Consider the following 15,059-nt stretch of genomic DNA (forward strand, 5'->3'; position numbering starts at 1 on the left):
ATGTTTTTAAAGACTTAAATTTGTTTAAATAAATTCGACGAGTATTTAGTAAGAGTATATTTACTTTTCACGACCATGTATCTTTAGTATATATTGGAACAAATCTATATTTATACATATTATATCGATAGTTGTTATAACTAAAACAAAACCGTAGAATGTTCATGTACGTCAATACGTTTATAACGTTCGTTGCATAATACAATTATTTAAGCATTTGTTAATTATTCAAGCATTTGTTCTAATATAGTTGACTATAAGTAATTTTGGGGAAAATCCTCTATTTGCCAATTCTATTAAAAATTTATCTCCGTTTTCGTCGTCATTGCATTACCAACATATATATATAGTCAAGTCAAGTCAATTTTGTTAATTATAGTGTCAATGTATCTTTAGTATATATTGGAACAAATCGTTACACAGTATAATAACATAGTTACATAACAGGGATCAATCATCTTAATGTAAAAATATATATAGACCATATCATAATTTTGTTAAGAACAGCTATTATACATAATAAATTAATAAATTAAAACAAACTATCACATGTGCCAATCCAGAGAGAAGGCCCTACATAACAAACTCCTGAATTTTGTCCTTACATATTAAATACTATAATAGTTAAAAGGTTTCTTTTACATTTACTGCCTTAAAACATGATGTCTTTTGAAAAAAAAACCAATAACAATGCTGATAAATAAAATGAATAATTTCCTAGTTCTATATTGTAGTGAAATTTAGGTTTCCAAGAGTTGGGGAGCCCCTACCAGCGAGATCTGCTAAATTCACACTAACTAGTAGCTAATTATAATTTAAACGGAAGATTATTTTCATAAAATATGTTTTCTGATTGTATTTAACAAATGCATAAAATAGAAAATGTAATTGTATATGATATTCAGCCTAAAATGGCTTACAAGACACTGTTTAAAATTATAACTAATCACATAGATTGCTACGTCTTCTGTACATATTATATAAGTGGTTTGATAGTGGAATTTGTAATTCCTCGGAAGACATTATAAAATTAAATTATAATATATATATTTACCTGTTACTGTGATTTAGATTCGGTACCAGTATACACCTCATTAGTGTACCTTCAGAAACTTGGATTGTTAAGTGCCCGGGGGCACAGAGCCGGGATATTTGCCCGAGTCCAGAATGGAGCCGTACTTCAGATAACAGATTTCTGTTATTTCATAATTAGTGTCACAAACTCAGGGTTATTAAAAGTATATATGTGTAACAGTATCTCTGGGAGTCGAATCAAGTTTTCATGTCATTTAGTATTTTGCTTTCGGATGATCAAAGACGCATAAATTGCGTAATATGTAATATATACGTCTCTGGATTGATGTATAAGAAGCGTGAAGTAATTCCTTTAAATTATCTATTTATTTGTTACATTGATTAATGACAACCTTCTCGTCTACCCTTCATAAGATGGGTCAGAGAACTATATCTAGCTTGTCCAAAACAGATCTGTGAGTTAATCAAGTAATCGAAAGGACTTGGAATCATAAACAATCCATATACTTTTTGAATTTCATAGTATTTGAGTATCTCATTTAACTGAAGGTTCTTCTCAAGCATTGTTATATAATTGATACTGTTATGTTTAACAAAATTGAATAACTAACATTTTTGAAAAGTAATTTCAATTTTTCTAAATATTTCCTGTTAAATTTATATATATGATCTTAATAACCCCAATTTATGACATGAATAGAATTAATATAGTATCATGTAATTGCAATTCTTTTATCAAATATTTCGTATACCTGATAATGATACTTAAATGTATCTAATATATATATTCATTAATGTATATATAATATGCCCGTTCCTGCCCGTTCCTGTAAATCGTCGAACCCCTTGTCACGGCATTTGGGTAATGTTATCGGCACCAAAACGCATATTTCCAGACAGGATGCGACATATAGAAGTAAATAACTTCAAGAAATGTGATATTCACATTATTATACCTTCTGTTAAAATCTCGTAATCGGATTGGTTGAGAGCGATGTGAATATTTTCACCCCTCGGAAAGCATTGTTGACCTCGGCGAACAATGCTTCCTTGGGGTGAAAATATGCAATATCGCCCTCTCATGAATGTGATATTTATATAGTAATAAAGTAGTATTTGGTTCATAACTGGGTCGTATGGCCTATGGGGTAGTATTGGGTCATAGTCACGTCAATTCGGTGATGTTTTCGGCACCAAATCGCATATTTCCCGATAAAATATGGCAGATGGAAGTAAATAACGTCTACAAAGGTGATATTTCACAGTAATAAAGAAGTATTTGGTTCATAACTGGGTCGTATGGGGTAGAATTGGGTAGTATATTGGGTGGTATTGGGTGGTATTGGGTAATTAAACGCGCCGAAATGACAGTGTTTGATGCTTTATAAGTATTCGTTTATGATACCATCGATATCCGGTGCTTTGTTATTACTAAGATAACAATTTGTATCGAGTAATTATGTATTATGTATACTGTTTTTATTTAGTACTAACACAGACTTAGATAATCTTATTCCGTGGTACTAATCACGAGAACGCAAAACGAACGCGCCAGTACAGTTGCGTCTTTCCGGCACAGGCAGGCACGGTGCAAGCACGTGTATGTAGTCTGGGATGTAAGCTGACAGTTCCTGGTAGGAGTGGAAGGGGATTTCCTGTTCTATTTTTTAAGGCACAAATTCTCAAAGTTTTGGTGAAACGTTGTATTTTTGAACAAAAAATTAGAGTATAGGGAGTTGTTTTTAGCATTAAGAAAAGGACCAGATAGATTTGACGACTTTTCAACAGCGCAACAGAAATGTCTGCACGGGAGCCTAATGTACAAGTTTGTAAATAACACGACCAGAAACCCACCATCAGTCGGGCTATCGTTAAAGGTATTGTACAGTGAATTAACAATTTGATATTGATATTGTATAGTCTACATTATTTAAGTTTCACTGATTCTTTGAGTCCTTTTTATTATATGATAATGTATTAGATGTCATGTAATGTTATAAGGTATGGATATAGAGGCATCCAATGCTTGCGTCCATTACCTTTCCTATTAAACTCTTATTGAATACTTACACCCCATCTCTCTCCTTTATTTAACCGAAACCTAGGATCTAGCCCTGGTGTTTCTGGCCCTGATACCAGACTAGAACATTTTGACAAGATATGTCTATTCTTGCACCTCAGACAGAGATATCCCGTCATACCCCATGCTAAATTTGTCTGTCTCTTCCGAACTGTCTTGTACCTTTACCAGGGTTGCATCTAGGGCGCGGCATTGCGTCAATGACGCAAATATGATAACATGCCCGCATAAATAGAAATCATGTGCGGGTAAAATCCCGCAGAAATACGCCTGTGTACGCATTATGTCAAATTGAGGGCGAGAAAACTCGTCCTGGACATTTTGCTTCGAGACACGGGAAACGAGATTACTCGTTTTGGAAAACCCCTTTGTTCAACGTCATCGTATTAATAGCTATCAACCGTGAACCAATCAAATCACTTGTCAGGGGGATTCTATATACACGTCATATCATTTCTGTGCGTTGATTAGTCGGTTACAAGGTTAGCAAAGGTCACATTAAAGGCTATTCATAAAACGAAAGTACTTCGTCAGAAAATGGCGGACCAACAATTTTTTTTGATCAAATGCTTCGGGGATTTAGGTAGTGAAGCCATTTTCGACGGTATTGAAGTGGGATATATAGTAGCATTGGAGTTAAATGATTATCCTTCATTCGATATGATTTATTTGTACAATGACGATGATATTGTGCGGGATCTAGCCGCGAGATAGAGACGGTACAGAATTGACAACAACCCGATTCCGACATTATCGGCAACGCAGGTTTGAAAGTGAACATCGATAATCATAATGATGCATGCGCATTGCCTTTGGAATATTTCTAACTCTTCATGTATGACAAATTGTTTTCAAATAAAGTTATTGAAACAGACAGTATTTTTTTACCAATGTAAGGCTAATCGCGGCATAAATCAGAATCAATTTGCCCGTATCAATCTTTGTTTATATTTGACATATCTTGTCGGGACCACGTCAATTCGGGACCGACATGTCAGCCTCGGAACTCGAATAATTATTTTGCCTGACAATTTTCATTGGAATTATTGAGAAATCTTTTCTTTATAATTATTGACAACAGATTCTTTAATAGAGACCCAAGTTTTTGTGACCAAAATGACAGCACAGAATCATAATCGGACTCAAAAACGCGTAGCATTGACTTACTGTTACCTGTAATTAACACACCTGCATGGTTATATGTATATAAAATGACTGATAGAACTAATATCAAATAAACATCAATATGATATGAAAGTGTGTGAATGTCTTTATTTAAAAAATATGAACAAACGATGAGCTATTATCAATGGACAAGACACTGAACGTTTTACTTTGAGTTCACCTGTCTTACCTGGGCATTTATAAGCTGTAAATGAGCAGGTAATGTCATAGTTATTTAGTATGATATCAGAATAAGAGTTATTTGTCTTCAAATGTCAACATGTACTGCATTTTAATGAAAATTAAAGGGAATAACAAAGAAATTATATTAATTATCAAATACTTTACCTGTCCCTCACCTGTACAGGTAATTATAGGAACTTTTCAAAAAATGTCTAAGGTTAATTAGATAGGTCTTTATACAAGGTTCCTAAAACATATAGGTTTTGAATACGTATGAGCTACAGAAATGCCAATAAAGTAGGTTTTAAAATTGAAATACTTTTAATTAAATATCTTCAAATTAATTCAGTGGGAGCATTGTTTACTATGAAAAGTAATGCAGCATACAAAGAGATAAAGAAATAAAATAGACAAGACAATGTTTCACTCACCGTAATAATGCAGTATTTTGTATTGATCAATCAGTAAATTCGTTGTTGTAGACATCATTGTAATGGTAGACTGTCGCATTCCGGAACTTCTCGGGCCTTTTTACCGACGTAGAAGGAAAACAGAGAGTTCCGATGAGTCTGATAGTCTGGTTTCGTTCTCCTCTATTCGGTTTGCAACTGTATCAGTTGCAAACTCCACAACCCCCCTCCCGAACCTCCCCCTCCCTCCCTCGTCGCTTCGCTCCTCAGGTGGCTGCCTTTGGCAGCCACAGAGTGGCCCCCCAATTGTCAGAAAGGAGGGGGGCATGTACACAAATGTCATAAATCCTGAATGCAACCCTGTAGTCGGTCGCCCTTCCACTGAGCTAAAGGGAAATTCCATCTAGCTCGGAAGCTAGAAAGGGACCTTAATCCTATGTACAATTAAAACTTGCCACACTACTACCCCCTTTTTAAATGTGTTCGCCCTCGAACACCACAACCCAGGTTCTAACTCCCTGTCACCACAGGGTTGGCCACGAACACCATATGTAACAGGAAAGGGAATAGTGTGCTTCCAACGAGGATCAAACCTTCAGTCTCCAGGTTCCTACTCAGACGCTCTACCACTGAGCTAAAGGGAAATATCCCTCTACCTCAAAGCTAGAAGGTGACCTTAATCCTATCATCTATGTGCAAATTAAAACCTGCCGCAATACATATTAGATAGCCTACATAGAGACAGAAAGGACATCCGCTCATATTACAACGAAACGATATAAGAAGGCTAATTACAACCTCATGTCCCTTAGCACTAATGTTTGGCTGTAATAGGCTAATATCTTCCATCCCACTTTGCACTGATTTAGACTTATTATTCACTTGATCGGTTTTGCTTAATATACACATGTATGCATTTATCTTTGCTTTTATAATTTCAGACTGGTTTATGTGAAAATTGAATAAGATGGTCAAGTTTGAAAGGTAACACATTGAAAAAAACTATAAACATCTGCAGTGTCGAAAATGAGTAGCGAAATGGAGATCGATTCAGTTGGAGACCCTATAGGTGACCTTGGACAGTTTTCTCAACATAAACTTCTCCTAGATGTGGACAGCGAGCTGGACTCCGTAGACATAGAAAACATGAAATTTTTATGCCATGATGTCATTCCATTGAGCAAGCTTAAAACGATTGACAGAGGAATTGATTTATTTGTGCAACTGGAAAATGCAAACAGGATTTCTCCCAAAAAGGGAAACATGGAAATGCTTGTTGAAATTTTGTTCAGAGTGAGAAGACTTGATTTGGTAAAGAAGTTGGGAAGAAATTCTAAGGAAGTGAAGAGAAAATATGGTGGACCTGACCGTGCCATCTCGACAAACTTGTTGCCCTTCAGGTAAGATCTAAATTCATCATGATCATGAAGCCAAACAACAACAGGATAAAGAGACACAAAACATCGATCTACAGTGATATTTTTACTTTTTTTTTCAAAAGGGCCGGTGCCTTTTTTTATTCCGAATTTTACTGCGCAGACACAATGAATTGGGAAGTTTACAACATGTTACGGGTGTTTGATATAAGGGAAATTTTGTTTGATCGCGCTCAAAACAACCTCATGTGTAAACAAAACTTGAAGCTTGAATTCAATGCCCCAAGATAAACTTCTTTTTGTCAAAAATTTTCACATCAAAAAATTTAACAACCTTGTACAACAGTTAATAAGAAGGCATACTTTAATATTTTTACAAGCGATTGGGAAAAAACTGGGTCGGTATTGGGAAAACTTCACTTGGGGAAAGGATCTAAAGTCAGCACTAAAAATCGGGTAAAAAAAATCACTGACTCTATATAAGTGATTGCCATCTTTAGAATTGAATGGTCCAGCTATCTGCTCTACATGGTACTACTAACACTATAACAGGGCTGACCAACATTCTGCTACCACTAACCCTCCACCACTGGGTCATGGGTTCGAGGCCTATGTGGCAGTCGCCGGGTACTGGCCACAGGTCGGTGGATTTTCTTGGGGAACTCCAGCTTTCCAACACCACCAAAACCTGGCACATCCTTAAATGACCAGAGCTGTTAATAGGACGTAAAACCCAAACAAACCAAACCAAATCTATACACACTTGGAATAATACATGATTACAAAATTGAAGCCTCGGAAGGCACATCCTTGCAAATTATAAAGTGTTCACAAAATGAATCATGTGGCAGCATAACGGTAAATTGACCAGCATTGAGTTCGGATGTCGATGGAGTATTCAAAGCATATATACATATATCAGCCTAGAAAAAAATCATTTTTCGTTACTTCATACCCGAATTCAAATATATTAACTATGAGCCTTCGTTTCTGTCGTGATATTTTCCAAGGGTAGAGAAGATATTCTGTACTAAAACAGAAGCCCTTAGATTTTAAAGATGATAATTAGATAATTAAATAGAATACATGTACAACTTTAACCTTGTGGGGTACATTGAAACAATTGTAATATTTTTTTTTTTTTGTTATTCTTAAAACCAATGTGAATCTTTCAAATATATTACATGCATTGATATCACAATTACACAATGTTATTTTCTCAGTTTCCATAGGGTAAGTCATTCAGGCAAGAAGTATGAAGAAATCTTGTCAGAGTTACTATGACAGTACAATCAGTATTTTCCAGTATGGTCCAGAGATTGTATTCTATTTCTTGATATTTCCGAGCGAGAACAAGAGCTTAAACGAACAAATCATTTTCAAACACAACAATACATTTTATGGACAAATATAAAATTAACATAATGAATTCAAATTTTCGCCAACCCCCCCCCCCCAATTTATTTAAAGGGGCTGGTCGGGGAAAAAAAATACAAAATAAATGGGTCTAAATGCGTTCTCTGTCCTTCCAAAAGTTATACCACGGCAATATGATGGTCATGGTCTGCTTGCAATGTCCAGTTTTGACCACTGAAATCTCGGGGAAGCCCCGCGTAAATTTAGTGCATATCTATTTATATATGTCATGTGGTTGTTTCGAAAGTGAGGCAGTGAAGATAACAACAATAGCACGCCGTCATGTGCCATGTCGGACTCAACTAGCGGACAAGACAGAAATACTATACGTAAATAATTGTTTTCAAAGGTCATGGATGATGCAAGTATAGGATTCCTACCTATGTGTTGTTGTTATATATAACGGTATTGATACCTAGTGCCTGTCATGACTTTAGCATGCATCTTTTTCTTTCGCCGCAATAGTTACATTTGGCCTTGTTGATGGCGCGTGTTCGGTAAAATTACATCACTGATCTTGGTCAATTGAGAGTTTTAGAAGTGTCAGGTGACGATTTAGGATTTGTTTAATATAATTATATTTTTTACTCTTATGGAGTGAATTTCAGCAAAATTTGAATCGGTGTATTTCATAAGAAGGTATTTTAAACATGTGTATGCCATTTTAGCAAATATGACATTTTTTCCCTGACCAGCCCCTTTAAGTACAAAATGAGATTTTACAGACTGCCTGCCGCTACCTGTGTAGCCTGAATGGGGCGTTCAGGTAACATGCAGAAGGGATATGCACCTGCAAATCTCATATCTGCACGCCACCTATTGGCACTGCATAACATAGAGAAAATAATTTTATCCTAATTCCAACCTGTGCAAAGGTTGAAATTATGTTTATATCTCTCATTTGTTTCAGAAATTTGTTATATGAGCTTATCGAGGAGTTAACTGAAGAGGATTATGTTACAACAAAGTTTGTGCTACAAAGTCAGTTTGGAAGAGGAACAATGGCTAAGTTAAAGTCAATGATGGAGTTCTTTACATTTCTCGAGCGAGAACAAGAGATTGAAGCGATGGATGTTAGCATTCTATACAAAATAATGGACATTGTGAAAAGGTCAGACCTGAAGGACAAAATCAAAGAATACGAAAGTAAGTTTAGATAATTACTTGTTACATTTTTATACTGTCAATATATCAGAATACATGTACCATTTTCATAGGCTGTGTTAAAAAAAAATTTGAAACTTTGATTTGATGAAATTGAATGAAAATGTTGAATGAAAAATAGTTGTAACCACTGGGTTCGATATTCTCATGTGTAGTTTACAGGACACAGGTTTTTGAGAACATATACTTTGTGACATGTTCATGTATAAGGCAAAAAAATAATTATATGCATGTTTCAGGTATCCCGACTTACCCTAGATATTACTGCCGACCCTAATTATTTTATCACCTACTTGTATCTTAAGATTATTAACCAGGCAAAGTTCACAGCCACTGATTAAAATGTACTTTCTCCCTGTTCTGGGAGTGTGACCTTATTCTTGACAAATTAATAGCCATTGTAATGGGTAGAAATACATTGAAAAATTTGAAATAAAAGATAATATCAATTCACAAAAATTAAAAATCAACATTAAAATATAATTCTTTGCCTACCAACCTACCCTATTCTTTCAGGCTTAATTTTTTTTGTTACCTGAAATAAGCATACATTTGTTTGACCTAATACAATGTTTAGCTATCTTAGGTTTGAGATTAAAAATATAAATATTATTAAAAAAAGAAATGGCTGTTATTACATGGAGGCATGGTAGTCTAGTAGTAGGACACCGGTCTCGTGACCGAAGGGTCTGGCACTGTGTTACAGTATCTTTGAACAAGATACTTTACTCGGCTTGTTCCAGTCTACTCAGCTGTAAATGAGTACATGGTTGGGTAGTACTGGAATTGTTGAATGCTAGCTGTGAGTGCCTAAATGGCAGCACTGGCTGTACATGCTCCCCAGGGAGTTGAGAAAGATATTGGCTGGTTGCAAATGCCTATACACTGATATTAATTTGTGAACCACTTTGAGACGACCTACGAACTAGGTTATGATAAAGCCGTAAATTATTACACTTGCTTTGAGCACAGATTAACTTACATTTTTCTCACTGACAGAATATCCGTACAAGAAGGGTAGACCGGGCCCACCTCTGCCCCCAGTCGCAGGACTTGGAGTTGGGCCTACGCAGACGCCAATGATTGTGGATACAATCCCGGTAAAAGCCTCGCCACCGTCACCGGGTGACATTGAAATGGAGGACACAAGTCAGAATTTTCTACCAGCAGGAAAAGGTATGTACATAGACATTGTAATGGTCTCATGATTATATTATTACTGCTAATATTAAACTATTTTAAGGTTGTATTTAGATATATGGCTCGCAGAGTCTAGTAGCTTCTCTGGAATCATCCAGGGTCTAGTTGCTTCTCTGTATCTTTGGAGTCTTGCTCGGTCATGTAGCTAGCTACTCTGGGACACCTCAGAGTCTAGATTCTTTAAATTTTAAAATATTCTATTAGTAAGTTTAGTTGTTTTGGTATAAAGTGAGTAGCCCCTGATACGCCAAACTTGTAGCTTGTATGCATTATAACTGTAGTGTAATAAACAGGTTAAACTGTTCTTGCGTGTTTCGTTGTATATAAATGTCCTGTGTCCTGGAAACCTGTCCTCATATGACCCTGGCTGTCAGGCTGACGTCAAACCCCAAACAAACAAACAAAATGAACTTGGAATTCCTCTACCTATGGTTTTCATTCATCACGTAATAAATGCATTTGAATATTATAAAACAAGAGAAATAATATCAGGATTGGTCAAGATCTGAACAAATGATACATATTACTTGCTTTTAATATAGCTACAGCACCAATATACTGTACATAAAAAACACCTGGTGTGTGAAGTCGTGTATAAAAGGGGAGAAATCAGATTCAATTTACGATATTTTATTATTTTCATGCGTTGGAGGTCATAGTCTTGTGATAACAAGAATATCAACAGTCTCTGATTTATGGAATATCAACCCGAGGAGAATTAATGATTTCCAATCTCATCTCAAGGGGGTGAATGATTCTTTTTTCTCTTACCCTGTTCAACAAAGCCTCGTGTTTGACAACTTAAGAATCTTCCCCCTCGGGTTGAGATTCCCCTATATCAGCCCCAAGGGTGCGAGAGATTCTATTAATCACAAACCGGAAACATTGTTGATACACCTGTCCAGGGTATATTAAATTAATAGAATATTACATGGGTCTCTTCCGTGGACAGGGATATATTGCCCCGTGGACAGGGATATATTGCCCTCGTTTAAAGTTTGGCTGGCCAGCACTCGGCAATCCTCGTGCTAACCAGCCAAACTCTTATGCTCAGGTCGAGGTGTCCATGGAACAGACCCATGTTTGATTACATTTCTCACATACTTACAAATAAACAAATCCCAGTCGGAATAAGCATCGATCTGATTCTTCCGCCAAAACACCAACCCTAGGGTTGAGACGGATGATTCCCCATTCACAACAGTTGTATGACATCACGGAAACAATAAAATGACGTCACATCGACAATCCATTATTATGACGTCATAGGGCGTGTCAGCTGTCTTTCCCTAGCAACAACGGGATTACTCTGTGAAGAATGTTAGAAACAATAATCTCAACTTTTGTTATAGTAATTTCAAATGATAGTGAATTGTGATGAAAATATTTTCAAATTCCTGACATGAAATGATACTAAATTCATGTGATCAATAGAATGTCAAATTTTTATGACAAAAAATTCCTGAGGTTACAAAATAAATCTCTGTACTTAAATCCAAGGATCCTATGAAGTCAAATTTATCTGATCCTGTCAACAATGTACGATTGACACAGGTTTATGGAGTATAGTTCTACAAGCCAGATGGCTGAAGCTGGTATATTTTGTGTGAAGACTAGTGAAAATTTCCCTTTATTAATATTAAATCATAACCCTGACTAGATTTTTTAGGTCACCTGAGCTTTGCTTTGCTTTTTGTCAAACTTGGTCAGAATTCATTTTTTCTGCATGGAAAGAAAATCATCAGAGGCTTTATTTAAATCGTAAATTTCAGGACCCCCGAGCTATCCGTTCTCCCTTGGGGAGGGGATAAAGTTTACTATAGTTTATATATGGAAATAACACTTTTGGGTATATTTTGACAACTTTCTGTAGGAAATTAATTTTACTAGGTGAGAACTATCCTTGGAGGAAGATGTTTCAAATTGTAAAATTGAAAATCCTACCCCAACCCTAGGGGCCAGGGCGGGGCCCAAAAGGGAAAATTAACCAATATTTCCAAAATGTTCTCCTCCAGACCCCGAGGTACTACGCTACATTCATTTTCTCTGCATGGAAAGAAAATCCTCAGGGGCTTTATTTAAATCCTAAATTTCAGGACCCCCGAGCTATCCGTTCTTCCTTGGGGAGGGGGTAAAGTTGACTATAGTTTATATAGGAAAATAACACTTTTGGGTATATTTTATCCATTTTCTGCAGAAAATTACTCAAACTTAGTCAGAATCATCTTTGGTGAATGATAGTATTACTTTTTAAAATTGGGATTCCTGCACCATCCCCAGGGGCTAGGGCGGGGCCCCAAAGGGAACATTTATCATTATTTTCAAATTCTTATCCTTTGATGACATGACGAAGTATTGTATTTCACTTAGTTTACATGCTGATTTCCACATCACATCTAAACAATAAAATAAAGCTACCAGTACCTATAATTTAACTCAGGTGACCGCTAAGGCCCTTTGTCCTCTTGTTTCAAATTCTGTCAGCGGGCTATTTCTTTAATTATGAAATTGTACATCTCTAGGTTTGTTTGATTTCTGTTACAGGGATCCTCGACAGCCATCTGGCGAGCATTAGTGTAGAACTTTCAAAGGAACCAAAATGGAGGATATTATGTACAGAACTTGACATAAGTATTGATGATTTGGACGAATTAACAGCGACATCAGATACTGTTTCAGGAAAGATATACCTTATGTTAACCTATTGGAGGGAAACCATTGTGAATAACAGCCCCGATGCTGGTCGTTTGTTGTACTTGGCCATGTACAAGTCAAATCTTCCGGTTCTGGCATTACAACTTGCCATGAAGAATTTATTTCCAGGAGTAGTGATCGAACCCATTCCAAATAGTCCCGATGGTAAGAATGTGTGAACGTGTTATCATTCTGAAACACATTTTATTTAGAATTCAGAATGCTAGCTATATAATGTAGATGAGAGAAAACAAACTTAGTCTTAATCTGAACACAACTCAGTGCATGTGGATTGGATCGTCTCAAAGGTTATATAAATGTCGTGAGTTGAACATTACTATTGATAACTTAATTATAGAAACTGTACACGGTGCAAAACTCCTTGGTGTTTTTGTCGACTGTTGTCTGTCTTGGAAAGACCACATTGATTACATATCAAAGAACATTTCGAAAAAGATTGGTGTTCTGAAAAGGTTACGACCTTTCATGTCTATAATGATGTTCTCAGTAAAGTTTATCAAAGTATAGTTTTTCCACATTTTATCTATTGTTCTGTAGTCTGGAGTGAGGCTAGTAACAAATCATATATTCATAAAATCTCCGAACTTCAGAAAAGAGCAGCTAGAGTTATGTTAAATATGAGAGACGTTTTTACCCCTTCCATTTTGCTTTTTAAACAGTTAAATTGGCTGCCAATAGAAGATTATTTTATTTTTAGGAAAGCAGTTCTGGCTTACAACATTTTACATGGGGATACTCCAAGTGTTTAAGTAATATGTTTACCTATGTCAAGGATATCAGTTTTAGAAATACAAGGTCATCAGTTTCCACCAAGTTTTATATTCCCACTGCTAGAACTAATTATTTTAAACGTTCATTTGTGTACACATGTTCTGTTTTATTGAATGGATTGAATGAAAATATTAGAAATGCGTGTGATGTTGCTGCTTTTAAACGCAAATACCTACAGGATTTCTTCTCAAAACGTTAGTTTGGTACTTACTTTATGATATAACAATATATGCTTTTTAAATAAGTATTGTATTTGTGTTTAATAATCTGCAAATGTCTTTCATGTAGTGTATGTGTATTTTTCTGTGATATCTGTAAATATATTGATGCAGGGCCATATTTTAAATTAGACATGTAGTGCAGTTTTCTTCCTGTGAAGTTATTTAGGTGCAGATTCTAGTTTGTTCAAATCTACATGCTTTGGTGTCAAAATATGTAGTGTAACTGGACTTGGTCGGTCGTCGGCAACCGGGAAGCTCAATTGGTAGAGCATCCGTCTAGAGTTTGAGTCCTATTACATTTTCAGTAAAATTGTCCTAAACTCTTACAAGCTGCCAGCTGAGTCGCCGTTCACCAGATTTAAGTACAGCATGTGTTTCTTTACTAGATAATACAGAGACAATGGAGGAACAAGTTAATCCCAAGACACAGCCAATTCCCACTGTTACTCCAGGCACTGACTCCAACAACGAAAACCAGCCTCCTGTGGCTCACATACCTCCTCGTCCCCAAGACCCACCACCAGACCAAGGCAGAGAGACAATTATGCCAGAAAACAACATCATTCATGGAGGTGGGTAAATTACATTTACTAATTAATACAGGATTAAAATGTATTCCACCTTATTGTGATTTACAGTTTTTGAGGTTCTGCAGTACAAATAAGAAAAAACAATACTTAATTAAACAAATTCACAGAAATAATACTATGTTTTATCTAGGCTAGTGATGCTTTGCATAGAGTATGAATGAAAACCAGTCAACCGTTTTCTTCATTCACCAAAGTTCATTAAAGAAACATTAATTTGAATTGGTTTGAAAATTTTCTTTCTTTTCCAGCTTACTGTTCGTTATACCTATATTTGCATTAGAGTTATCTCCCTTCACACATTTCATACTTGTATATATATATATATGTGTTAGTTACCTTGAAAAAGTTTCATTATCAGAAGCTAATTATTAGCTCACCTGGCGCGGCGTCCGTTGTCCGTCAACTTTTCCTTTAAACAACTTCTTCTGAAGAACGGACAGGCCTAGAGTCATGATATTTGGCTGAAAGCTTCGTTGGTAGGAGCCCTACAAAGTTTGGTACGAAAATGACCTTGACCTGTTTTCAAGGTCACAGGGGTCAAATATGTCAAAAACTTCAAACAACTTCTTCTAAAGAACTAAAAGGTATAGAATCTTCATATTTGGCTGATGGCTTCCTGGGATAGAGCCCAACAAAGTTTGAGAATGAAAATGACCTTGACCTACTTTCAAGGTCACAGGTGTCAAATGTGTCAAACACTTCAAACGACTTCTTCTGAAGAACTGAAAGGTATA

At 36.0% G+C, this 15,059-nt stretch overlaps 1 protein-coding gene across 2 annotated transcripts in view; it reads left to right on the plus strand.

The window, feature by feature from the left end:
- Window positions 1-2,650: 2,650 nt before the first annotated feature.
- LOC110449259 overlaps window positions 2,651-15,059 on the plus strand; it is a 32,558-nt gene continuing 20,149 nt past the window's right edge. Inside the window, exons 1-6 of one of the 2 annotated variants that reach the window (XM_021496008.1) lie at window positions 2,651-2,912; window positions 5,814-6,272; window positions 8,575-8,810; window positions 9,828-10,004; window positions 12,573-12,887; window positions 14,122-14,307. In XM_021496008.1, coding sequence (XP_021351683.1) covers window positions 5,899-6,272; window positions 8,575-8,810; window positions 9,828-10,004; window positions 12,573-12,887; window positions 14,122-14,307 — 1,288 coding nt within the window. In that variant the 5' untranslated portion in view covers window positions 2,651-2,912; window positions 5,814-5,898. Of the gene's footprint in view, window positions 2,913-3,293; window positions 3,881-5,813; window positions 6,273-8,574; window positions 8,811-9,827; window positions 10,005-12,572; window positions 12,888-14,121; window positions 14,308-15,059 lie in introns of those variants that run through there. The other variant, XM_021496009.1, reaches the window with a different exon arrangement.

Source organism: Mizuhopecten yessoensis, unplaced genomic scaffold (genome assembly GCF_002113885.1).
Source record: "Mizuhopecten yessoensis strain PY_sf001 unplaced genomic scaffold, ASM211388v2 scaffold4537, whole genome shotgun sequence".
In the NCBI taxonomy this organism is placed as follows: domain Eukaryota; kingdom Metazoa; phylum Mollusca; class Bivalvia; order Pectinida; family Pectinidae; genus Mizuhopecten; species Mizuhopecten yessoensis.